Source organism: Lissotriton helveticus, chromosome 5_1, assembly GCF_964261635.1.
Source record: "Lissotriton helveticus chromosome 5_1, aLisHel1.1, whole genome shotgun sequence".
In the NCBI taxonomy this organism is placed as follows: domain Eukaryota; kingdom Metazoa; phylum Chordata; class Amphibia; order Caudata; family Salamandridae; genus Lissotriton; species Lissotriton helveticus.
The window spans coordinates 226,243,040-226,270,984 of record NC_136065.1 but is presented as its reverse complement, the minus strand read 5'-3'; the positions used below and the strand labels follow the sequence as shown (position 1 = coordinate 226,270,984).

The 27,945-nt window shown below is 46.6% G+C and overlaps 1 protein-coding gene across 1 annotated transcript in view; it reads right to left on the bottom strand.

The window, feature by feature from the left end:
- Positions 1-27,945, bottom strand: part of ABCA2 (ATP binding cassette subfamily A member 2) — a 693,258-nt gene that overhangs the window by 119,301 nt on the left and 546,012 nt on the right. Inside the window, exons 33-36 of the mRNA XM_078642051.1 lie at positions 27,609-27,720; positions 26,699-26,759; positions 22,575-22,749; positions 3,893-4,008 (exon numbers count right to left, since the gene is read on the bottom strand). Of these exons, the coding sequence (XP_078498177.1) occupies positions 3,893-4,008; positions 22,575-22,749; positions 26,699-26,759; positions 27,609-27,720 (464 nt within the window). The remainder of the gene's footprint in view (positions 1-3,892; positions 4,009-22,574; positions 22,750-26,698; positions 26,760-27,608; positions 27,721-27,945) is intronic.

Here is a 27,945-nt window from a genome sequence, read left to right as displayed (position 1 = left end):
GCGCTGGTAAGGCCGAAGGGGAACACGGTATACTGAAAGTGCTCGTGGCCAACCGTGAACCGCAGGTAGCGCCGGTGGGCCGGCAGGACGGGGATGTGGAAATAAGCGTCCTGCAAGTCCAACGCAACCATCCAGTCTCCCGGGTCCAGGGCAGCTAAGACCTGAGCCAGAGTCAGCATTTTGAACGTCTCCTTCCGGAAGAAGCCGTTGACGCTCCGTAGGTCCAAGATAGGGCGTAGGCCCCCTTTGCCCTTCTTGGGTACCAGAAAATAGTGGGAGTAGCAACCACACCCTACTTCTGGCCCAGGAACGCGCTTGATGGCCCCCTTGGCCAAGAGGGCCGTAACTTCCTCCTGCAGAAGTCGCAAATAATCCCCCGATACACGGTGGTTCTGCGGTGGCATGGCTGGAGGAGTCGCCTCGAAGGGTAGGGAGTAGCCCCTTCGGACGATCTGCAGCACCCACCTGTCCGACGTGACAGTGCGCCAGTGGAGGTGGTGACGGCGAACCCTGCCCCCCACTGGCGTCACATGGGCCTGAAAGCACGGACTAGGAGTGTTTCGAGGCGGATGCTGCGGGGGAAGGTGTGGACTGACCTCGCCGTTGTCCCCGACCGCCGCCACGGCGGTTTCCACGGCCGCCAACGCGTTGGGTATTACCCTGCGGAGCGTGGCTGGCAGCACGTGTGGGTACACCCCTTCCGTGGCCACAAAAGGAGTGAAAGGCAGCCGATTGCTGGCGCGGGGCCGAGAGGCCCAAGGACTTGGCTGTAGCCCTGGAGTCCTTAAAGCGCTCAAGCGCATGGTCTGCCTTGTCACCAAAAAGGCGACGGCCATCAAACGGCATGTCCATCAGTGTGTTTTGGACATCGGACGAAAAGTTGGCGGACCTCAACCAGGCGTGACGTCTGACCGCCACTGTCGTTGGCATGGCTCTACCTAGTGAGTCGGTGGTATCCAGCCCACACCGGATAGAATATTTGGCTGCATCCCGGCCCTCCACAAGGGCTGGCCGAGTTTGGCCCGTACCTCCAACGGACACTCTGGCAGCACTTTCGCAATCGTATCCCACAGAGAGTGGGTGTAGCGGCCCAAGAGGCAGGCGGTGTTGGAAGACCGCAGTCCCAGACTAAGGGAGGAGAAGATCTTTTTACCGTACTGCTCGTACCTCTTGGATTCCCTGTCCGGCGGAGCCGACGGGAATGCGGTCTGGGAATTGGAGGCCTGGATGACCAGGCTCTCGGGGGTGGGGTGGGTGGACAGGAAACATGGGTCGCCCGGAGCCGGGCGGTGGCGTCTGGCCACGTTCCCATCTACAGGCGAACCTGTAGCAGGCTTGGACCAAGTGCCCAAAAGAACGTCGGACAAGGCCTCGTTAAACGGCAGCAGAGGCTCGGCTGAGCAGGACTACGGCTGAAGGACCTCAGTGAGGAGGTTAGTCCTCACGGCCACGACGGGGAGCTCAAGGCCCAAGGCCTTGGCCGCCCTCATCAACACCACACTATAGGTTGCCCCCTCCTCCGTAGCCACGGTAGGAGGTGAGACAAAGCCAGTGTCGGGCGAAGTGTCCAGACCACTGGCATCCCCAAGTTCACCTGTCCAGTCCTCTTGGGACTGACATTCACGTGTCAGAGGGTCCTCAGACCCCTCCCAATACTCCTCATCACCCATCTCCTGATACTCAGGGTCAGAAAAAGATGGGGCCGGCTCATGGAAAGTAAACTCTCCGAACGGCGTCTGAAGCGGCGCCGCGCCGGAATCGGGTCGAGGGAGGCATCGGGGACGGCGCCGCCCTCGGGCGGCGCCGGGGGTGACACCTGGGGTGACACCTGGGGGGTCGGCGCCGGGGAGGTCGTTAAGTCCACCGGCGGCGACCCGGATCCGGAACCAGATCCAGTGGGGCCCAAAGGCGCCGGCGACGTCGGAGCCGAAGCACCGGACGGCGTCGGGACCGAAGCCCCCGACCCGCAAGGCCCCCCAGACGGGTCCGCTGGGCCCGAAGGTGCCACGGAGCCCGTCGGAGGAGAGAGGGACCTCATGGCCATGAGGAACCGCTCGATCTCCTCCGGCGCCGCGTTAGGCCCAGGGACTGGAGGGTATGAGGCAGGACGCGGCGCCTGCGACTCCGACGGAGCCGCGTGGGCGGTGTCACCAGAACCCCCGGCCGCGTCGCGCGAGCGTCGGGGGGAGTCGGAAGAGCGATGACGTCTCTTCGACTTCTTGTGCTTACCTGACTACTTCGACCCGGAGGAGTGATGTCGACTCCCGGAGCTCCGATGGCTCCTCTCCCGCGACCGGTCCCTCGACCTCCGTCCGGACCGGGACCGTTGTCGACGCGGGGCCGACTGCCGGAGTTCGAGCCGCTTACGGGACCGCTCCCGCCTAGCCTTCGAAGTCAGGGCCCGACAGTCGGAGAAGGTCTTGTCGTCGTGATCGACGCCGAGGCAGTGGAGACACCGACGGTGATGGTCGGTGACCGACATCAGTCGGTCGCAATTCTCACAGGGCTTGAAACCTGGCATCCCTACCGGCACCGTTCGGAGTCGAAGACTTCGAAAAAGGATGATCAAAAGATCAAAAAAGTTTAGTCAAAAAGTGACTAAGGTACCACTTTTTCCAGATCTGCGCTGCTGGCGCGGAAAAAAGAAGAACTGACGTCAGCACGCGGAGGCGGCGTCTAAATACTCCGACGATGTCATCACGGCGCCCACGACGCCGCCCACGACGGACGCAGAGCCGCAGACGACGCCTACCGACGCACAAGGGTACTGCTACGCGAAAAATTTCCAGATCCAGTCTGACGCCTGGGGATATTCTAAGGTAAGGAATCTATCACTAACGTGTCTCTTTCAGATCTATCTTATCGGGCCACCTACGAGTTGCTTTGTTGCACTCAACGGGCAAAACCATTAATTATACTTTGGATCTGCAGTCATCTTGGTAGTGCTTTTTTCGCTAGAAGTCTAGCTGTGGCATTTCATCCACACAAGGGTAAGGTATTCCCTTGTGCACCTTGTTACACTTGCACCTTTTAATCCTTTTTAACCTTGATAGATGGTGATATATTCCATCCTTGTTGCCTGATAGGAAATCCCGATAATACCCTTGATGAAATATCACTCAGGCAACCGGATTTAGCAGTTTGGTAAGCCTACTTGAGTAACTGTACATTGGCCCACTGCGCTCACTGTCTGATTATACTATACAGACTATGTCCTGTGCTTAGTCCCCAGAATCACCCGTCCTGAAGAGACCACCCAACACGAGAGGGTCGAAACGTCGTCGGCAATCTATAAGAGGAAGCCATCAACTGAGCATAGAACTGCTCTTGAATTATTTGCTTGTACCAATACTCTATTGGCTCCTCCTTTTACCAATAACCATCATTACATTTTTTCTGAATTGCACCTTTTAATCCTCACAGTTTTTCGTTATGGTTACTTCACTGGGGTCGCATTTCACTTTCTAAATACAAAGGTATATAATGTAAAAATGCAAACAGGACCAAACTATTGTATGGTTTTATTGTATTCAATAATTACTACGCAAGAATACATATCTCACTTCGGCTGAAGTGTGTATCAAAAACATCCCCTTTTTGTCTAGTGGGCTAAAAAACGTTTAACTGTTTTTAATATGTTGATGCTTTATTAAGCTAAAGTCATATTCTATATTTGATTCTTTGCTTCAATCTGGTAGGCGACATTAATTGTAGCTGTAATCAATCAAGTGTTCTAAAAATGAGTTCCTTGTGAACATTGTCTGTTCTTAACTAATCAAAAACAAGATTTTTCCCATTATGAAAAGCTATACATTATATTCCTTCTACTCCTCAGTACCCATCCACTAAAAGAAATAAAACTTAAACACAGAAGAACAGATGACCAACATACCCATAGAGCAGGAAAAGGGACAGCACCGCTGGGAAGTTGGTGGGCGAAGTGTAGGCCGGCAGGTCAAAGACAAACAGGATCAGAATGCAACAAGTTGCAGGTACCAGGTAATTCAACTGATGATCACAGTAGAACAGATCAGGTAGAGAAGACAAAGAGGTCAAGTTACACACTAAAGCCCAGCTCGGAGGAGTTTGTAAAGTTTGAGTTAAAGTTAACCTTGAAAAAAACATGAAGTTACATGTGCATATGTAGGACTCACTTTGAAGTAACTACAGGTGTATGTTTGTGAGAAATATATGTTCAACATTTACTGAACTTGCATATGCAGTGAATATACGATCCGGTGTAAGTTAGTGCGCATACAAGCTAAATCTGAAAGATAAATGTATAGCTGCTGCTAAAAGTTTGGGAAATTGCACCAATTACTTAAATTTTCACTGAGGGATGTAGATGTAGGATGGATTGCCATGTTTCAGGGTAATATTGTGAACTGGAAAGTAAAAAAGATTTACAAATTAAATGAAACCTTTATTGATATGGGTAACCCTACACTTGCACATTTAATTCAAAGAGCAAAATGCCCACTTGTGTTTTAAGTAAAAATTTGACACCCATACACCTGTTCACCTATTTAAATATGAAGGCCTTGAAAGACTCCTTGCGTGTGGACGGGCTCTGTGGAGCCATCGACCTTTAACCTACCCAGCGACCCTCATCTGAACCAGCAACTCGCCGGACCCGCTGCGCGGGTCCCGCAGCGCACCGGTCTCTGTGGGAGGCTTCCAAGCGGAGGGGCAGCTCTTTTCATCAGCAAGCGTGATTTTGATCGGGGCTGTGAGTAAAGCAGGGACTCCATTGTCCAGGAGTCCCTGCGAGCCCAACCAGTAACACCTGGTCTGCTCTCCCTGATCGCCACGCCCCACCGCCGACGGAGGCAAAAGCGGACGACAGGAGCCGCTCCTTGGGAAACCTTGAAAGACTCCTTGCGTGTGGATGGGCTCTGTGGAGCCATCGACCTTTAACCTACCCAGCGACCCTCATCTGAACCAGCAACTCGCCGGACCCGCTGCGCGGGTCCCGCAGCGCACCGGTCTCTGTGGGAGGCTTCCAAGCGGAGGGGCAGCTCTTTTCATCAGCAAGCGTGATTTTGATCGGGGCTGCGTGCAAAGCAGGGACTCCATTGTCCAGGAGTCCCTGCGAGCCCAACCAGTAACACCTGGGCTGCTCTCCCTGATCGCCACGACCCGGCCACCCATCACTACCCTATTAAGGGAAAGCATCATCCCCGCTGCACGAGAGCGCGCCGGGAGTAGCCCGGGACAAGGGCGGGGCCGTTTTGTGGCCGTAGGAGGCCGGGCTGGGCCAGCCCTCCAACCTTTATTGTCCCCGTTCATCCATTGCCATCCACAAGTAAGCTTGCTACTTGTTCATGTTTGATTTACATTACTCCTGTTGTGTTCTTACATCATATTTACTCTAGCAGGTTCACTCACATTCAAACTGATTTCTATACATTGATGTCGAAAAACCCAATGGCTGCTATGCATGGAAATAGTTCGTCACCTGACTCTGGGGGAAACAACAAAGGGACTTTGGACAAGTACTTCAGAAAGCCGGTTTGTGACACAGACAGGGATTGTGATCTGGCGGAACGAAGGGCAGAGCGCCGACGCTCCATTGAATCCATTAAAAATAGATCCTCTAGGGTTGTATCACCCGAGAACAGTCAAGTGGGAGCGGGTTTGTTACAAGCAAATGAGGACTCGATATTATCGCAGGGATATCCCATGCTCCTGCGAGAAATGACCCCTTCGTTGTTTGTCACTAACGGTACGGAAGAAAGCAACACTGTGGGTACTAGTGATATCACCACTCCAATTGAAACCATACCTAAAAATTCACGAGTACCACCTGGGAAAAAGAAAGTTGGGAAACAGGGGGTTGTCAAAATTGTTGGACCACCACCAAACAAGAGACAAAGGAAGGGAGGGGTTCAGCAAAGAGCCAAAATCAGCTACACCGATTTTGGAAAGGGTAGAACGGTTACTGCCGCCCCACACCCACAAACAATGTAACTCTATCCTCTGACTTGGTCCCGGTTGCCCCACACGAAATGCCATCCTTTCTAAATACCCCTATATCGACTGCAGTTGGTCCCAATTTAACATCTAGCAGTATTTCTCCCCCTAGTGATAATTTGTCAACACTCTCCCTCGAAAATATTGAACACTTACTTAGGGCATTCACATCTCCCATATTAGAGAGGCTGAAGAGGTTAGAGGATCGATTGGGGGCTATAGAAACGGCTATTACCAACAAAGCAGGTCAGTTGGAAGCACCTGCAAAGCAAGTTTTATCCCCCATAGCTGTAGTCCCTACCCCCACAGTCGTCCTTACACAAAAGGCTTTAAATCGTTAAACAACCTTGCGAGCTGCACTCACCAAGGGGCAAATCCATCTAAGGCAGTTCATCAGCCTACCCAAATTAGTAAGAAGGATACTCACAAAGGGGTCAGCACAGTGGTTGCTGGAAATAAGCAGGAGGCAGGGGGGAGAGCATACCCAGTTAGAACAGGAAACCAGAGGGGCCGCCAAGTCGAACTACCCCCAGAGGCAGTCCCCTATGTGGTAGTACTTACGGGGGTCCCCAGGTTGGCAGATAATAAGAGGGAAGGTTTTAGCCAATTAAAAAATAAAACCATACATTGGCTTGGCCAGCATAGACCGCTCCCATGTTCTATTAACAATGAGATTGTTCACGTAAGGCGACTCCCCTGGCTGGGGACCAGAATAAAGGATATAGAGGGGGATTTAATAATTATAAATTTCAGAGACCATGGGGCAGTGACACACATCCTCAATTGGATGCCAAGGATCACTGGTTCACTTATCGTTCCCTGTGATCTAACCTACTTCTATCCTAGATCTCAGGTGCCTGCTATAACATCTGTTGGGGTACCTTTTGGCCCTTTGAATAATCCTACCGGAATGTTTAATAATCAATATATGTGGCAGGATCCAAACCCCAAAATGTCAAAAAATGTATCTGGATGGAATATTGTACCACATAGGGAGAATAGGAATAATTACAGAGGTATGGACCAAATACAAAGTGTTGGTGGAATGAATCATTTGTTGCCTTTCACCCCTTTTGAAACATCGAATAGGTTTGAAGCATTCTCTGGGCTAGATGACTGCGAATGACGGTCGGGGTCCCCCGTTAATAGGTCTGATTCGAGGCGAGTGCCTAGCACCGGTTCGATTTCCCCAATTGCCTCCATTACTGGGCCTAGGCAGGAGGAGGACACAGCCCTATGTAAATTCCTTAGTTGGAACATAGCTGGCCTAAGAGCTAAAAAGGATGACCCGTTATGGATCAATTTTATCACCTCCTTTGATGTCATAGCTTTTCAAGAATCCTGGGCAACCTCAGTAGATGTCTGGCTGGATGGTTTTGTTACTTTCTTTGTTCCAGCGACACCCAGCCAAGCTGGGAGAGCTAAGGGGGGTTTAATTTTTCTTCTTTTCCTTAATCTTGCGGGGTCTTTTAAGCAGTTAGATTCAGGTTCCCCTAACCTTTTGTTTGTGGAATGGATTGTTTCCCTGATCCATTCCATTTTATTACTTAATTTGTATAATTCCTGGGAGAGGGCAATGGACACTGATCACATTGCACACCTAGAGACATTTTTAGGTTTTGCCTCGGCAATGCGTACGAAGTACGCATGCGCTAGCAAAATCTTATGTTTTGCTCTGTGGGGTCGGGTATCCGCCCCCTCCTCGCCCCCTCCTCCCATTGGCTAGCTCCATAAATGGAGGCTAGCCATTGGGAGCCGGATCTGTCCGTCAAGGCCGGACCAGATTCGGGGGCGTTCCCGAGAATTTTTCCCTTTTGGCCACGTCATGCAGCGGTGGGCGGGGCTTTTTTTTGGGCTCGTCGAGGTTTGTTTGGGCCATTTTGCGGCCGACCGCCGGCCGAGGAAGTCCAGGTGAGTGGTTCCTTTCCTTTCCTGTCCCCCCTCCCGCTGTCGGTTCGTTTCCCGCCCCCCCCTCTCCCGCTGTCGGTTCGTTTCCCGCCCCCCCCCCCTCCCGCTGGCCGTTCCTTTCCCAACCACCCCTCCCGCTTCCTGCATAGAAAGAGTGTGTTAAGGAGCCGAGCTCCAGGAGGGAATGCCTGCTCTCAAGCTCCCCTTGTCCCCTCTGTCTACTCCCTGGCACTGAGGCTGGAGGTTTATCACGCAGGCGGCAAAGAGCTCAGAGGCGCTATATACAACTTTTTTTTAAAAACATTGTGTCTGGGCAGGGAGCCGCCGGCGCTAGGACCCAGCAGAGTCCGCCCGCCAGGGTTGCGCTGCTGTGTTGACAGCAGGCTCGATCACGGAGTATGGAGTCTTGACATCAGTTGAAGTTTAGAAACTTTAGTTTCCAAATCTGCCTTTACTCCTGCATATATTTGTTCAGTGCTATTTTTGTGCATTTAAAATGAGCCGTCTCTAGTGTGCGGAGAAAACCCTGCTGCATTCACCTCAATGGACCGCCTGACCTGTGCTTCGTCGCCTGCGGTCACAAGTGGATAAGGTTTCCAGATGACTCGATGACACAAACGATGCAGTGCTGTGGTTCTGGTCTTTTGTTTTTAATTTTACATATGTGTGTTTTCTGATGTTAGTTACATTACATCAAGCTCGATCCGGCAGGACCACAACTCCCAAAATGCATTAGCATGTAGCGTTGCAAACTTTATTATGGAATCGCCTGGTAATCTTACATGTCGAGGGCAGGCGTTAGGAGCTCAATGGCTGATTGTTGCATTTGAAACAGTTTTACTTGCCTCTACTCACAGGGTAGCCCAGTTCCTGAGCACGCCACGCGCCCGGGAACATTCTCCCCACACGCTGCATCCACCCCTATCTGGATCACCGCTTCTTGTTCTGGGGTCTCTGCGCCCACTCTGCTTGTGTGTGCCGGTGCTCAAGCTCTTATATCTCACCCCCATAGTGCGCCTCCCCTCTCTCCGCCCCTTCCCTCTCCCTCCTCTGTCTCTGTTCCTTCCACCTCCCCTTTGTTTGTCCTATCTTTGGCTTTTAGTACTTCATACACTTCGGTCCCTATCGGACTGACTGGTGATCACCCTTAGAGCCCAGCAGGGCTGTCTCAGCCTCTCATCCTTGTAAAGTGGATATTAGTAGCTGCTATGACGAGGTATTGGGTGTGATATCATCTTACATCGAGTTTGATGTGATGCTTGTTTAACACACTTAACAATTGTGTTGTCTTCGTTCTCTGGTATTAGCTTGTCTGCGGTTGTGTGTTCGCCCACGTGGCAGAGATATTGTGGGCTCTCGCGCAGTGAGCAAATGTGCTGTAAGTGTAATGTTTCCCTCTGGGTGGGATCCAGGCGTGGAGGGGGATGGATCCGGGGGGTGCAGTTGTCAGGGTTTGTTTTAGGTCGCAGCTCCTGCAGACATCTTGGGGAGTGTCAGAAAGTGGCCCTGGGAGTGCATGCGTCGTGGCTCGCTCATCACATTTGCTGCAGATCAAAGGTCAAGTGCTGTCTTCCAAGGTGGGTTTGTAAAGCTGCCGCGTGGAAGGAGCACATATACAACCAGAAACAGCAGAGCAGGGGCACTTTCACACTTCTGGGAAAGTGCCATTGTGATGTAACGCTAACAAAATCTGTGTAAACAACTCCCTTCATCTTGGGCCAAACCAATGTAAATTGTTCATTCTCACACCTCCGTGAAAAGCATAGTTTGTAACCAGTCATCCTGCCCAGGGTGTGCTAAATCCAGACCGTGGCTGGCACGGTCACTATGCAGCCCTTTGGCCGACGCCATCTCCCAGACTTTGCTGCATAGCTTCTGATATCTGCTCTCGCCCATTAATGCCTGCTTGTGTCTCCGTTTTCGTGCCGTGACTCTGTTGCCTGCTTGTGCCCCTGTTGCCTGCTTGTGCCTCCGTTTTCGTGCCTGTGCAGACTGTGAGTGCAGACTGTGAGTGCAGACTGTGAGTGCAGACTGTGAGTGCAGACTGTGCGTGCAGACTGGCTGTGCGTGCAGACTGGCTGTGCGTGCAGACTGGCTGTGCGTGCAGACTGGCTGTGAGTGCAGACTGTGAGTGCAGACTGTGAGTGCAGACTGTGAGTGCAGACTGAGTGCAGGCTGACTGTGAGTGCAGGCTGACTGTGCAGACTGACTGTGCAGACTGACTGTGCAGACTGACTGTGCAGACTGACTGTGCAGACTGACTGTGCATACCTGTGTATGTGTGCAGCTATGTGTACACGAGCTAAGTGATGCTGTGTATGTGTGTGTGATGCTATATGTGTATTATGCTATGTGCATGTGTGTGTCTGTAGCTGTGTATGTGTACAGATATGTGTCCAGGAGCTGAGTGATGCTATCTGTGTGTAATGCTATGTGTGTGTGATGCTATGTATGTATAATACTGTGTGTGTGTTTGTGTAACTGTGTCTGTCTGTATAACTGTGCATGTCTGTAGCTGTGTGTGTATGTAGCTGTGTATACAAAGCCTGTCAATGTGTGTAGAGGAGGAGCTCTGTGTGGGTGTATAGCTCTGTGTACATATACCTATGTGTGTATAAGTGCATATGCAATAGGTCTCACATTTCGTAACCATAAAGCTATTTACTAGTAAACGACAAAGCCATTTGTTTATGTTTTACAAAAAAAAACATAGGTGAAAATGTTGACATTTACAATGCCAATAGCTCTAACTTTATCAAAGGCAAAACCATTGCATTGTAAATGCTTGTTATACAATTTCAGTCTCAACAAGCACACTGCATCTGAGCGCATCGTGTTAGGTGATTTTAATACTCATTTATGCAATCTTCCCTGTCACTTGGGCGAACAATTGGGACCGCCAGGAGTATTCATACCCCATTTTGAACACACAAAAACTGGTGAGGCCTTGTAAGTGCTATTGGCCAGCTCTAACCTTTATGAACCCCTAAACACAGATGGGAGGGAAAGAGTTCCTACTTATAAAGGAACACCGCAAGGGTCTATAATCGACTATATATTTGCCACGCCGGTGCTACAATCAAAGGTATTAACCTACAGAACAATCCAGTCACCCTATAGTGATCATAACCCTGTGGTAATGGAGATGAGTTGGGGGACCTTAAACGCGAGGGCCCGGGCCGCCAACAGGCGCAGGCGGTACCTGTGCCCTCCGATCAAGGCAGAAGGCTCAAGTGGGGTAAGGTGATTCCAGATGATTTTATGGCAACTTTATTGCCTAAAATTGAGGGAGAAATAGAGCTATGTTTGGATCAAGAGGCCTCCAATAGTACAATTGTTCGGGCTTTTGAATCCATATGAGCCCAAATAACGAAGGACTTGACTGTTATGCCCACTAAGAGACTTCCTAGTACGTTTAAATGGTTTGATGTTGATTGCTCACGGATACACACCCGTTTAATGCATGCACTAAAAGCAATACCAAGGGATAAGCTGCTTATTGCCAGTCTGAGGAGGGAATACAAAAAGACCTTAAAGGGGAGAAAAGATGAAATCAAAAGTGAAGCGTGGGATAGACTTCTCTCTGTTGATGTCTTGCGCGATAGCAAGAAATTCTGGGAAATCATTAATCACCCTTTTTTTGCAGGGGAACAAAATGCAGCCACCGATTGTGTTATCCCGGACGAGAAGTGGGTTGATCATTTTAAAGACGTCTACGGCGATAAGAATGGCATAGCCCCGCCCCGCCAATTGACAGTGCGGGACTCCTCCCCGATAGTTTTTTTAGAGGAGGAAGTATTAAAGGCTATCCTGGAGACTTCAAAAAATAAGGCCCCGGGGGCTGATGGTGTACCTGCGGACCTATATAAATATTCTCCGAAAACTTGGTCCCAGGTATTAACTAAAGTCTTTAGGGCAGCGAATGATAAGGTGTTCCCAAATACCTGGGCAATCTCCATCATAGTGCCAATTTTTAAAAAAGGAAAACGCGATGATCCGGGGTGTTACAGACCCATTTCCCTCCTTGACTCGGCCATTAAGATTTTGGGCAAAGTTTTATTGGCTAAACTTAGGGAAAATTTGGAGGCCTGCGGAGGGCTTTCAAACATACAATATGGGTTCAGAGAGAAACGAGGCACCCTGGCCCAATGCTTGAATTTGCACCTTTTAATTGCCAAATATGTGGTGGCCGGGGAGGGGTCCCTTTATTTGGCCTTTATGGACCTCTCCTCGGCCTTCGATTTGGTAAACAGGTCCAAACTGTGGTCAACCCTTCTTGAGATGGGGATAGACTCTTCGCTGGTTGCTTTTATAGCCTCCTTACACCAGGAGCTATTTGCCAAAGTAAGGGTCACAAACGAGGGGAGATGTACGGGCACTTTTAGGTCAGAGAAAGGGGTCCGCCAAGGGTGTATCCTGGCCCCCCTCCTTTTCACCATTTATATAAATGGGTTGGAAAAACAGCTGGAGGAAGGGGGGGCAGATGTGCCGCGTGTGGGAGGTCACCCGATTCCGGCCCTCCTATACGCAGATGATGCGGTACTGATTGCCCGTACGGGCATCGGTCTACAGACACTATTGGATTGTTTTGGCTCCTTCATGGAAAAACTTGACCTAAAGGTAAACGCGAAAAAATCCCATACTATGATAGTGGGCAAGCAGAGAGGAAAATCAAGATCTAAAACCTTCATATGTAAGGGGGAGGTGGTTTCCAGGGTCCCGGTTTTTCCCTATCTGGGGGTACTTTTCGATGAAAGGGGGTCTTGGGCCCCACAGTTAAAGGCGAAGAGTTTAGCCTTGGTTCGTTCAACAACTGCCCTGTTGGGTTTCACTAAAAGGTTGGGGGCCAGGCCAATGGAAGCCCTTTTGAAGGTCTATAACACCAAGTGTATTCCCATTGCCACCTGTGGGGCTATGTTACTCAAGATAAAATCCAAAGGGTAGAAAATAGGTTAATTAGATTATTGCTCTCAGTTCCAAAATCGACCCCTACGTTCTCTATTCACGAGGAAGTAGGCTTGGGTTATATTACAGACAAGCTGAATCTGGCACCTCTTTTACTTTGGGCAAGGACATGGCTGAATCCAGAATTAACTTTAAACCATCGTATTCTGGAGGACGTCATGTCTTTGGACCATGCCATGAAAATACCTTGGTTGAAGTTCTTAAAAAACACATTTTCAGCCTTAGGTAGATTGGAACTTTTTGTATCTCCTCGTAACATTAAGAGAGAGGACGTAAAGTGGATTAAAGTCCATTTCACAGACAGGGCTCGCCTTAACAGAGAGGGGAGGGAAATAATGAAACCATCTACAAGAGCTCACGCTATGTTCATTACTACCCCAACCCTGGAGCCATACCTGAATTTTGTTACAAGACCCCTTCATAGATTTTTATTAACGAGATTCAGGTTTAATCTGATTCAATTTTCTCTAGGTTATTACCCATCATGGAACCATTCGAAAGATGCACCCCCTTGTGACTGTGATAATTTCTCTGAGCAGGATACCATGCATTTTACGATGTTTTGTGGGTTTTATACTGCTGCTAGGAAAAAATATCTATTACCTGTGCTGAGGGAGGCGGGTTTTATTCAAGTTAGACCTGCTTTAATCTACCTCCAGATGTTGGGCAATATTTACATTACTTTTAGTGTTGCCAGTTTCCTAGCAGAAGCTTTTCGTTCTAGAAAAAAACGAGCTCCACTGAACATTTTATTGTAAATAAGGTATCTTTTATTAGTGTTAGACACGATGTAGTTTAGTCAATCTTGGGTTTGCCCTGTTGTTGTATTAATTATGAAATGTGATTTTAATGTATATGTATTGTATGTGCTTTTTATGGTTTTTTTTAAAATCGAATAAAGCGTGCTTTGAATAAAGCGTGCTTTGAAGGCTTTGTTGACCGTTTCAAGGATGGGGCATTGAAAAGTCTGGTTACCTTGACTAACCGCTTTAACCCAAGTAATTAGCAGTATATTTGGTGACAATCAAACTGAGTCATGTACACACGAGGTTCTCCAATTTCTCCTCACATAGTGTGGTGGGAGTAAATTAATATCCTGGCTTTATAAGTCAGCATTATTAGGCTAGATCAGACTCATGTTAAAAGGAAATGAGAAGATTAGATTGAGAGTGACTTCAATGGAAAGTAATGGGAGTGTATGTTGTAACACACCTATAAAGTGTCCAGAAACACAAGGTTAGATACTACCAATTCAACTACCGCCACACAATCTACCTCACGCCCCAAACAATATAGCTGGGACAGAGGGCAGAGCGTGCCCAAGATGTAGTTTGGTGATGCTTGATTTACACACATCAGATGGTCTTGCCCAGAAGTCGAACAGTTTTGGATGCAAGTGACTGGGGAGTTGGAACATACACTGAGTAACACAAACTTTTTGCAGACAGAAATATGCTTATTGGGTCTTTACCTTACGCCAGAGGGGACTAGAGCAAGCGCCAGATTTATTGATCTTGCACTGGTGTTGGCTAAACGAGAAATGGTGCTGCACTGGAGATCTCCTGCAGGTCTACTCCACACAGGGAAACGGGACGTAGAACAATGGGCAGCAGTGGAAGGGGTGAGCTTGGAGATGGAAGAATAGAGCTTTGTAAGAAACCAATAGCAAATGAATGGTCAGACACTGTATTATTCTTAGTGGCTGACAATGATTAACTGGAACACTATTGGGCATATGGAAGATGTTTTAGATAAAGAAGGTTGCACACCAACAGATGACATGGTTTTTGTGTGAATATCGCTTGGTATATCCATGTAAGTACTTTACCTTGAAGTATGTATACAGGTGCCTAACTTTAGGTGTTTGCACGTTTTTTGTTTAACAAATTGCATTGTAGCACAGCAAGAGGATGCAAGTGATTGCAAGCTTGCTTGTTTTAGAACTTAGTAGGGAAATTATAGTTTTTTAATGACTTTACGATAGGAAAGGAGTGAGACCTACAAATGGAACTAGGACAAATGCAAAAATAATAATAATTGTGCTGTCTCGTAATACTAGCCAACTGAATAGGACTTCTATGTTGTTGTTATACTAAAAAATATTTTAAGACAAAATAGAAAGGCTTGTTAAAAAAACAAACAAAAAAAAAAAACTGACCGGTATAACGTGCACGCGTTTGGTTGTCACCTAAAGATGGCATATATGAAATAACGGTCATATCAGCGCAAAGAAATTCAGTTCAGGCAAGTGCTTAAAGAAAGTGCACATCGCTTACGTTTTGAGTCTTTCACATCTTGGCTCCCAAGACAAAAACGTGTTGATTAGTTTGCTCAGCCAAAAATGTTTACATTCTTGTTCTAACGGAATGTTGTTTTCTTTGTCAAGCTTTCAGTCTTTAAACTCCTGTCTGCCCCATTGTTTGGTTGTACCATGTAATTCCCACAGTAGAACTGTAGCAGAATTCTGTAAAGGGTGAATCCTGCCTTTACTTATTGAGCAGGCTATGTTCCCAGCCTTCTAAGAGACCCCCTGGCTGTCAGACTGATTTCACAGGTTATACATTTTTCTTTTGTGGATGAACCCCTTTCAGACTATGACTGGCGTGCGAGAAGATTTCTTTGACACTTAGAAGCAATTTATTTTCCTTGACTGGGATCTTGTTGTGAGACTGCATGGTCTAGTCAAGAGACAGCACTAAATCCAGCTCCGGGATCCAGAAGAAGGCGTGTTCACGGCAGGCCAGACGGGCACTCATTGGTTCGATTCATTGAGAATTATTTGGCAAGGCTAACCCTACCATTAGAGAATTCATCTCTGGGGCACTCATGCCACTTCGTGAGATAGTCAGAGAGACACATAGCTCATGAAAGTCAGGCTAAGGTGCGGTTTGACTGCAATCTCTACTTTGGTTGACTCAGTGGGGCTCTTAGAAAGGCTGATAAGCCTGGCCCATGCCTAGAGTTGAAGAAAAGCCTGCAGTGAATGATCCAATTGGATCACGTGTGATTTCAGACCAAAAATCGATAAGGCACCAAGCTGCCTTACAGGAAGATATCACAAGCGTGCGATGCATGGGCTAGGAAGTTAATTCCTGCAGTCACAGAACTCTTGCATCACAGGAGGTGTTCACCATGAACCTGGAAGATCAACAATAATCTGCCCGTCACAGAGTCTGCATGAAGACACCCGAGACCTTTACACACATGTAAGAGCAACCAAAACTGTACCAATCAGGAACGGTAGCAGACAGATTGGTACTGCCACTGACTACTCTCATACAGGCAGAAGGACACCCCCAGACACAATATGCACGTTTCACGTCTTCCAGAGAGCATATATTATTCTTGCACACCTGCATGAAAGCTTCCACAGTTATTACAGTCCTTCGGGCAGGGATGTGGAATTCCTATGGCCCAAGACCTATTGTTTGGGGTTATGGCAACAAGTTTTCATGTGTATTTTGCCCTTGGGACAAGTAGGCCCAACCCCTACAGCACAAACCATTTGGCTGCCAGTTTACAGTCGCACATTATGGATCAGGGAAGGGCATTGTCAGCAGTTAAGGCAATATTTGTATCCATGTGCTAATGCTGTTCAGACTTGTATTTATGGTGCATTAATGCAAAGCTTTTATTAGGGGGAGCGGTTTAAGTAAATGTGGTTAGCTCGGACTGCACTACCTCCGACTGCACTACTGACTGGTGTACACGCATTTTCAAAGTTTAGCAATATGAGGCTATGTATAATGCTCCCAGAATGCTCGGATAAGATTCAAATATTTGAGGAGGCTCGAAAGCAAAATGGATGATTCTTTGCTTTCAAAATAAAATATTTACAAAAAATGCAAGTAGGAAAAAAAGCATTCAGCTAAAGTACTGTAAAAGTTTAGGTACCATTTCTTTGCGGCATCATTTAGAAAAATGTTTTGATGTATGCTAGTATTCCCAAACATATTCATAATGGAAAATAAGTGCAACAAGTTTCAATAAGATTATAGGAAACATAAATATAAACGAGCATTGGCAAATCCATAGGTCTCAAATTGGTGGTCAGTTTTTGGGCGTTATCAGTGTGTGGACTTGCTTTGGCATGGTTATTGTAAAGCCTTATTAGTGTGGCAGCTGCTTGGCCATCACCATTATAACAAACATTGGCAAAAGCAAAAATAGTTTTCGGTCTCAAAAAGCACATATTGCCACAGTAGTTCCTAGAGCTGAACAAAACTACTTTGTGTTCAGATATGCTCCTTATGAAAGAGCAAAAGGCTGTCACACACAGTGAAGCCAGCTAATAGAGAGAGAGACTGAATTTTAATAAACACAAAAGGTCATGGCGAACACCAGACCTAATTTGGGGCCCAATTAAAGAAAGTCTCAAAAGTGCACCCATGATATATGTCTTTGCGTTAAGTGCAGATATACAGCTTTCACAAATTCACAAGAATTTACAGAAGTCGGCCAAGAAACTGTACTCATAGAAAATACTTGGGGACTGCATTTTAGCATGAGCAAATATACACGTACAGATTTCCTCATGCAAAAGTTCAAGTTGCAAGTTCACTTTCTCTCCAACCACTTTTTTCCCCAACCCTGGAAGAAGTTGAACGTCCTCTCATTGTCCGGAGTAAATTTCCAACCTTTCTCAGTTTGGGAAAAGATTAGAGAATAGTTGGTGAAAACCCTTACAACTCACAAGTTAGTAGGTTTGCACAGACTCAAAATGGCATTCCAACGCTCAAACTATTGCTTACCACTACCTTCGGCCACGGTATGTAGATCTGCAGAAATGCAGCAAAATAAGGGAATTGCTATTATTCAAACCCTACTATGATATGAGTACTGGCACAATTAGTGAGGCAGTGTAAGAGCTCTTATATAATGAGATTGCTGCCATAATTTGTCATCACATTACATGGCACAAAAGGGACAAGTGGATTTTGTTACAGGACAAGTAGATTTATGAAGCAACTTGCCCCATAGTCAAGTAGATATTTTATTAAATTCCACACCCCTGTTCAGCAGTACAGATGCGCCTCACATAGGCTTGCAGAGTAGCACTCAAGATCTATGCAGATCTTAAGAATACATACATTCCTCATACACTTACAGGTGTGCACACAGAACACATGAAGTTAAGGAACATGCATGACTTTCTCAAACGCGCAGGACACAGACAGCCCTTGCAGACCTGCTAGAGAACTTCCATTAGCCTCGCACATTGGAGGGAGGTAACAAACATCTTTAACAGAAAGGGTCACTAACGACCTTTGCCTGTAGTAAGGCCCATCATGGACTGCAGCTGTTCCAGGATAAAGGGTAGATTACCATTAGAGAGAACAAGTCATTTGTAGCCAGGCACTAGCTGTAGCACAAGCTATGAGCTCCAGTCACTGGAAGGATGCACAGCAAAATATGGATGTTATGAGAAAAAATGTGTGGAACCAAGCCGGTGCCAGTAGAAGACTAAGGTGCCCATTGGTTATTATGAATTTGCAGCACACGTCAGATTCTTGGCCACACTGTGCTAGGTACAGCACCCAAGGCCGGTGCAGAGCAATGGATGAGGTTAGGCTGGGTACAAGCACTATGCATAGGCATGCCACTATGCTGACCTGCGAGCACTCGGGCACACCAATTATGGTTTTTAATGTTTTCTGTATAATATTTCATCGAAAATTCTGCATCATGTGTTTGGTGTGATTAAATAACACTTGAGCACTATTGAATTCCCTTTTTTGATTCATTGTTTATTATTTATTTATTTATTTATGGATTTTGTAAAGCGCACGGCTACCCCCAATGGGGGTGTCCCGGCGCTAAAAACTGATTGGCAGAAAAGAGAGGAAGTAAACTACACAGATACAAAAAGCCAAGTCTTCAGGCGTCTGCGGAAAATCACTTCAGATGGGGCAAATCTAAGATCAATAGGAAGATTGTTCCAGTATTTGGCTGCAAGGACGGCAAAAGCTCTGCCACCCATTCTTGTGCGACGGAATCTAGGCACACACATGAGGCGCAGATTGTTAGAGCGGAGATCTCTGACCGAGTAGGACAACCTCAGTCTTTTTCTTAGGTAGTCTGGGCCAGTTCCATTCAACGCTCGAAAGGCGAGAATGAGCGTTTTGAACTTAATTCGGTTAGCTATAGGCAACCAATGAAGCTCTTTGCGAAACGCTGAGATCGAATGTCTGTAGGGAATGTTACCAATCAATCTTGCGGCCGCGTTCTGCACCACCTGGAGACGTTCAATTTGGTACAGAGGAGCCCCTACATATAGACTGTTCGCATAATCCAGGTGGGAAGTAATTAAGGCCTGGGTGACAGTTCTACGTGCATCCATAGGTAAAAAAGGGAAAATTTTCCTCATCATTTTTAATTTACCATAGAAAATCGACGTGACCTTATTGATTTGGGGGCTGCAGGATAGTGTATCATCGAATATGAACCCCAGGTTACGGGCAGAGTGAACCGGGGTCGGCGGAGGGTTGAGAATCGTAGGCCACCATAAAGAAGGTGGAGTGGTCATTTTTTGATTAAAAAACAGAACCTCCGTTTTATCGGTGTTTAGTTGCAGATGGTTAGTGGACATCCAGGAGCAGATTTCGCCAAGACAGTGGCGAAAACTGGAGAGGCTGGAGTCAGAGTGATCGCTGAAAGAGAATATAAGCTGAGTATCATCAGCATACGAGATCACTCTGACTCCGCAAGCCTCTACTACCTTGGCCAACGGGGCAAGGTACACATTGAAGAACAGAGGGCTTAACGCTGAGCCCTGTGGGACTCCGCGAACCAGAGGTTTGCATTCTGATTCAAAAGGTCTGAGAAGAACCCTCTGAGATCGCCCTTGGAGGAAGGAACCCAGCCATGATAAGGCAACGCCGCTCACTCCAATCTGCTTCATACGGTCAAGGAGGATTTTATGGGACACCGTATCGAAAGCGGCGGACAGGTCGAGGAGGACCAGCATGGCCTCCTCGCCCTTGTCCACACACTCTCGCACCGTCTCTGACACTTCAAGCAGTGCGGTCTCAGTGCTGAAACCAGCACGGAAACCGGACTGGGAATCGTGGAGAAGAGAGTTGGTCTCCAGGTATTCCGCTAGTTGAAGTTGGACTGCCTTTTCCAAAACCTTAGCAGGTTTGGGAAGTAGAGAGATAGGCCGATAATTACTAAATTGTGTAGGGTCGGCATCAGCTTTCTTCAAGATGGGTACAAGCAGAGCTTCCTTCCAGGCTAAAGGGAACTGGCCTAGTTGTAAAGAGGCGTTCCAAATGGAAATAAGAGGCTCTAGCAGTAAAGTGGCCAACTCACTCATGATTTTAGGGGGGACCGGGTCCAAAGGGGAACCTGATTTGCACTGTAATAATAGTTTACGTGCAAGATTAGGGGTGAGGTCCTTAAAAACAGCTAAAGTAGGAGCAGTGTCCTGGTTAGTTGAAACCGGGATAAGGGAGAGGTCCAGAGCACCAGCTGGAGGGAAGGAGGCAGCAATTTTATCAATTTTTTCTTGAAAGAAGTCTGATAGTCCATTACAGAGAGACTGACTAGCAAGATTAATGGGTGTCAGAGCGGGGGGTTTGACAAAGTCCTTGACAATTTTAAACAGTGTTTTTGCCGAATTGTCTGCGTCTTTAATTTGTGAGGTGAAAAACTCTTTCATGGCTAATTTTCTTGATTTGGTGAATTTCCTAAGGGCCATTCTATAGATAGTTTTTGCCTCAAGGTCGTACGTAAGTCTCCATTTACGTTCGAGTTTTTTACAATGGCTTTTTTCTTTACGTAAGGCATCTGAAAACCAGGGAGCAGAAGGGCGAGATCTAGCAGATGACATCGCTATACAAGGGGCAATTTCATCGATCGCCGCCAATAGAGTGGTGTTAAACTTAGTAACACAGGTATCAATATTTCCTAAGCTTGACTCAAGAGGGCAACTGAATATTGGCTCTAGGGAAGTACAGGTGACCTTATGCCATTTTCTTCTGTGGCCTAGCCCTGGTTCCACCGGGATGGGAGCCTGAGGGATGGGAATGTCAAACGCAAGCAAAAAGTGATCGGACCATGTAAGGGGGAGAGAAGGGTGCGTACTAGTCCCAGGGAGGTTGGAGAAAATAAGGTCTAGCGTGTGGCCGGCTACATGCGTTGGACCATGGATGAGTTGCGTCAGGCTCAGGCTCTGGAGAGAGTCGAGAAGACGGATGGCTTGGGTACAGGTGGGGTCATCAACGTGGAGGTTAAAGTCACCCAGAACTATAAAGTGAGGGTGCTTAAGGGAAAGGTCCGTAATGACATGTACCAGTTGTGACAGGGCTGAGGGAGAGGCTTTAGGGGGGTTGTAAACTAAAATACCGGTAAGGTAAACTGCGGCAGAATCCGCAACAGAGAAATAAATGGCTTCAATCAGACCAATATTGGTGATTTTCTTAATGATAATATTCAGGTGGGTTTTAAACAGGATGGCAAGTCCACCTCCTGTCTTTCCCTCCCGGTTGGCGCCTAAATAGCGATAGTCTGGGGGGGTGGCTAGAAAAATGTCTGGGTTTGAGGTATCTTTGGTCCATGATTCCGTAAGGAATAATATATCCCAACAGTAAGTAGTGAGGGTCGACCAGATTTCATTGGCATGCCGGGGGAGGGAGCGACAATTAATCAATGCTAGTTTTAACGGGCAAGAAGACACAGCGGTGGGAAGAGGAAGGGCACGTTCGTGCCAAGGGGGAATCGATAAGGGGCAATGGGAGCATTGAAAAGAACGGCCATCTAAATCCATAGGGGAGCAGCGGTCAGATAAAGAACATGAGCCCGCTCCTACTAGTATCAGCTGATCTCTGGTCCAACTGATGCCGGTCTCTCTCACGCCCAGGGCAGGGGGACTGGCCCTAGGCCCGGGACAGGCGCGGACGGGCGCAGACGGGCTTGCCTTAGGCGCGCCTTCGGCGCGCCATCGTCGCGCCCGCTGCGCCCGTCCGCTGCGCGGCCGGGATATGTGATTGCTTTTACACATGACAGGAGGGTGGGAGTATCACTGCATTGTCTTTCTTTCACACTGTGTGGTTGTAATAGTGCTGGGACCACTACGTTCTATACTGACCTGCGAGCACAGCCCATGTTAATGTTTTGTTTGAAAATATGTTGAAGTTGCCCTAGGAATTTCAAAGCATGTTAATGGTATGGTCACTAGCCCTCACCATACCACATTGTGGACAGTAAACATAAGCAGGAATCAAATTCTACTGATGCAATTACACAATGCTCTATACAGAAATTCAAATGTTGAAAAAGTAGCTCCATTTGAATGTTATACATAATACTAAGCATATTTATTGGCCACAGAGTTGCTTAGCAATTGGGCACATGATTAAAACAGTAGAAATTGTAACATTTGCTTTCTTTTGTCCAGTACGGTTACCCCTCCCCCGCATCTCAGAATGTATGCAGGCATGCGCTCTCAAAGCTACAACCAAAATAGATGATGGATTAGATGTACAGTGGTAAGACAAAAACATTTAGAAGACATACCTCGCCTGAAGTTACTCCTGGAGCTATTTCTGTGTGGTATTTGGTCAAGAAGGAACTTGGGATCTCATGCCACTCACAATCTACAAGACTCCTGAACATCAGCCCCATTCCGCAAACTGTCTTTACCCATGTAATGTATAAGCAGGGCTTAAAGTCTGTTGTCAGATAGTCCTATGAAGTGAACATTTGATTAGGGACGTATTTGCACTCACCATATCCCAAATATAATTGGCCAACCAATAGATGACTGGGTTACACCCGCTGACGAACTGCAGATGCTTGGCCTTTGTAGACTTCTCTGCAACCAGAAATACCACAAAGCTCGCTGGCACAAAGGACATCGCTACGATGATGAAGATGGCGATCACCACATCTGTGCCTTGCAACCTGAAGGAAAGATGATGATGACAAGGAATCATACTGTGCATTCATGGGATTTACTTCCCTGCCTTCATAGAATTTACTTCCACTGCACAGGCATGGAAGCTGAATGCCCCTTACTCATCCACCGCCAGGTTAGTGCAAGGGTTAACCACTGATGGAGAAAGCACAACAATGAGCATCAAAGGCTGAATGGAGCATGCATGACAACAGGAAGTAAGGTTTATGTGGCCCCTAGACTAACCCTGGGCATAGTACTACGCTACGCTTGCGGAGTGTGCGTAGTTTGCGCTACTACACGCTACGCGAATTGCATGTAGCACAGTGCAAAAACGTGTAGTGGGCATTTTTTGCTTGCTCGCGGTCCTCAACGCCAAGTTGGCAACCAAGAGCGAACAAAATCAACATCCCGGCGAGACTTTTTCCTCGTTCGCGATCAGCAATATCAAGTTGCCGAGTGTGGAAAATAAACCTCCCAGCGAGATTCTCAACGCGGGGAGGTCAGGTTTCTCATTGCCAGTGGTCACGTATGCTCGCGACCGCTCGTGATGAGAAACTACCAGTCCGCGTTGAGAAAGTTGCTGCTCGAGTACAAATCTACTCGAGCGGCAGAAAACAACTGCTTGCACTGTGCAAGATGCCATTTTCAATGATTGCACAGTGCAGACAAGCATCCGGCACTGTGCAATCAGTGCGAACAGCATTTCCCTACCGCACTACGCAGTTCACGTAGCATGCGTAGTGCGCTACGCGTTGCACTACTACGCAAACTACGCCCAGAGTTACCCTAGACTCCCCTCCATTCTCCAGTCTTAAAATAATCCCACCGAAAGGCAGAGTATGGAATGACCATGGAATTTAATTTATTTCTCAAGCCACCGTCCCACCAGAGAGACAAAGAGCTTAAAGGGACCCCCAGTGCCTCACTAATAACAAAATATCGGATTTGTAAAGTGCATGCTCACTTCAACTCTATGTTGCTCATTTTATTGATAATAAAAGGCTGACCACACAATTACATGTATTCTCTCTACATCACGGCAGTATGTAACTAAACAAGGATGTAATTCAGATAAAACAAGAAGCACAGACCTTAATCAGCACTAAAAGAATAAAGCACGGAGCTAAGAAGTAGACAGACACCAAAGGTCAGTCTACTGTAGCCTCCCAACCATCTGCCAGCCGAAGCAGAAGGATTTGGCGACAATCTCAACATTGTAGTTTTTCACACTAGAACTCTGTTCCAGTTCCATTTGCTTGGAGTGTAAGCATTTTAAGATTAAAAGAGGAGCAAGCCAGCACCTACTCCTCTCCACGGTTTCTGGGTAACTCTTTGGTCACATCCAACTTATCTCTAGAAAATCTCCTCTTATTTCTTTACCAACAATCATACTGCAATATTTATACTAGCCGAACATTCCAGTTTATGCAGTGGAGTAAACTTTACATTAAGTATACAGCGAGGGGCGATCTAAAAGAATGTATTTTTAAATTTTTATTGATAATTTTTCAACTGTGTACATTATTTGTGGAACAATCTGTCAAGTAAACATAAAACCACACTGTGGTCACATCATTTATAAAACTTACAATTAATAAACCATGTTACAAAGAACAATAATTGTATTGTAGTATATTTTATCACATTATATAAACATATATAAACATATATATATATATATATATATATATGTGTGTGTGTGTGTGTATATATATATATATGATCCTCCACACACTAGACCACTACAGACTCTGCGAGTTAACATACAGCCCAGTATAGAGAAAAAGGCCTGCTTAAGGAATTAACCTTCACACTAGTAATAGCGAGATGAAGCATGGACATTTTATATACATATATATATATGATATATATATATGAAATATATGTAAACTTTCCACGCTTCATCTCCCTATTACTAGTATGAAGGTTAATTCCTTAAGCAGGCCATTTTCTCTATACTGGGCTTTATGTTGACTCTCTATAGTGGTCTAGTGTGTGGAGGATCTTTCAGTCAATGCATCATATCCAAACTCTTCGCTGCCTTATCATTCAATCTAGCCGCTCTCAAGTGGACTTCTCTGGGAAAGTACTTTCGATCACATTTTTTCCCATGCTTCTTTGATAAGGCCATATTAGCGGCTCCAGTGAATAGCTAGCTAGCATTTTTCCAACCCTGTTCCCAAGACTGGAAATATATGTAGGGTCTTACCTTTCTTGGGTATAGGGACAATGCCCAGTAAGCATTGCTTGCCTGATACCTCCAACTCAATGCCTCTTGTTGTGCGCGGCCTCTTTATCACTCTCTCCTAATCACTCACTCTTATTCCACAGAACCAGGCCATGTGTATAAACAAGGCTTCTGATACCTCACATCTTGGGGCAGGAAGAGGATATCTTGGGTCTCTTGGGATAAAGTTTCGTAAGTTTTAATGGGGCGAAGTGCATGCAAAGTAGAATGTTGAAGTGCAGAAAGGTAAACCTTGCATTACTTGAAATGCCACCCAACAGATCACAAGCCATTTTCCATTCCCCATCCATAAGTAGTTCCTGGAAGTCTTCCGCCTAGCTATCAAAGGTGTTGCTTTCCTGTCGGCTTTCAGGACACTCTATGGTTGTGATGTCATCCTATGCCCAAATCCCAGTTCTAATGTCTCAAGCGTGCATGAGGGACTGGATGTTTTCATGAACTCTGTTCAAATCTCCCTAGTGGTCACTGTTAGCTTAGCATATAGAAGGAACTTCCGCAGCCTAACCCCCAATGCCACCTGTGTCCCAGAAAAGGAAACAAGGGTATCTTTAGGATATTAATCCCTTAGGGTGTACCCCAGAAAAGGAAACATAGGTCTCTTTTGGATAATAATCCCTTAGGGTGTGCCCCAGGAAAGGAAACAAAGATCTCTTTAGGATATAAATCCCCTAGGGTGAGACACAGACTGTAGACATATCATGAATTATAGGCTTAAATTGGGGTACAGATCCAGATTCCAGGGCCTTTGAGGATAAGGGCAATCGGAGGACTCTATCTGAGCCTTCCAAGCCTTTACTGTCTGACTGCACATTATAAGAACAATTAGGAGGAATATATCCGCCTCTTATGAGTAATACTACCAGAGAAACATCTGTTAGGGATCTGTTTAGGAGCATCCTCTCCCAGCTATCATCCTCTGAACATTATTTGGCATTGTGTTTATTTATTTAGTGTTTTATAGAGCACAAACTTAACCCATTAGGGTATCAGAGCGCTTTACAGGAGTCATAGAGTTATACAAAAGGCTTAGCATCACATAGTATACATACAGTGCTGGAAATATAACGGATAGAAGGACACGTATGTACAATGTATATTTACAATAACACAAGACGGGCCCCAGGTATCTTGGGGGGGAGGAAGACTAGGTAGTCAGGGGGAGGACAAAGCCGGAAGTTAAACAGGGTCTCAGTGGTGGTTGATGGCAGAAGTTAAACGAGGAATTTGTCCCATAAGGAAGGTTTTGGATTCCTTCTTGAAGCATGCCAGAGAAGGGATTCTTCTAATGACGGGTGGGAGAGAGTCCCATATTCTTGGTGCGGCACGTGTGTAAGCGAAGGTGCTATGTAATAAAGCTCTAGGCTGTGTAGAGCTAGACCACCCTCCACCCAGTCCAATTTCAGTGTACCTAAAGTGACCCGGCATCTTTTTGCCAGCCAGGCCAGGAATATCCTGGGCCTGTTAAGCTGCTTAATTGTCGATCGTGTAATGGAATATATGGATTTTTGAACTACATACAAGCAACAGCAGTTCTATACACGATAGAATGAGGCAGAGAAACATATGATCCATGAATACAACTGTTTCACACATTTACACACTAGCAATCTCTCTATCCGATTCTGTCAGAGTAAAAAACCACCAGAACAACAATGATACTGTGACTGCTTATGGTGTTAGACCTAGGAAGTGCATTGGATACATACAAGTAGTCGAGAGACAGGCTGGCGCTGGTCTTGTTCATTGGGTGATTGGTGACAGTGATCCCTGAAAGAGAAATCTGCATGAAGATCTCTTTGGACTGGAAATAACTGATGCTCAAGGAATATCAAATGCAATTAAAATCAGTCAAATTTGAGGGTTTCCACTAGGACAAGTTCTTTGCCTCATGGCTTTGGTGCAGTCTATATTTCTATGTAATTGTCTGGCCAATTGAGAAGATTGTAACAGTGAACAAGATGAATCTCTCGCAATACACCAATGTCCTAACCCGCTACCCCCATGCTTTTCCAGAACAGCATTATGTTAGTGGCCAAGAATGTAGGGTTGAAGTAAGTTTATTTTGCCGGAATGAAGTAAGTTTATATTGCAGGTATGACTATTTCAAGGAATGTGATCCCTCAGCACATTTATTTAGGGAGAGGTGAGGTGAATAAATCACTAGCTATCACTAGCGTAACAACTGAGGGTGGGGACTAAAGATAAGCATGAGGGTGCACTGCCAAGGAAGGCTGAGTGCCCTGTCATGGAACGGCAGAAGCTCCAGCAGATTAGCTTGCAATAATTTTGGAGAGGTTAGTTGAGTTTCACTCCAGAATTGCAAGAGCTGGATGCGATTCGCATTGACATTAGTTAGCAGAGATGAGTCTGGTACCAGCCGTGGAATGGCAGTGGTTGTAGCCTGACGCTAATGAGGTATATACACCAGCTGAACTTCAACTTGGAGGAGCCTGTGTTATACCAATACAAAGACCGTAAAGCCAATTCAGTTATCAATTAATCTATAAAACGCCATGCCGATGTAGTGTGGCCTCCAGTAAACTATGTTCAAAAACTGCCTTATAAACAGTGAACTTCCAGTCACAAAACCAGGCGGAAAGTGCGCAAATGTCTCACCATAGGCAGCAGGGTTGCCCCGACTCTTGGGCAGGTTAGCACGCAGGATGGCGTTATTCAAGGTGTTCAGGTATGTAGGCATACTGTGGTAGCCCTTATTGTTGTAGAAGATCTGGAATCATAGAGAAGAATTAGAGCGGAATAAAGAGGAGGGGAAGATGAACGCATACACAATGAAGAAAAAAGAAAAGAGTACGTTAAAAGAAGGGCATAGGTAGTCAGAAGGGTATAAAGGAAAAGAGGAGGAAAGTGAAATATCAGTCAAGAGAAATAATCCAGAAACAGCAATTAGGACTAACAGTGTACAAGAAAAGAACATACCTATTAGATAACGAGG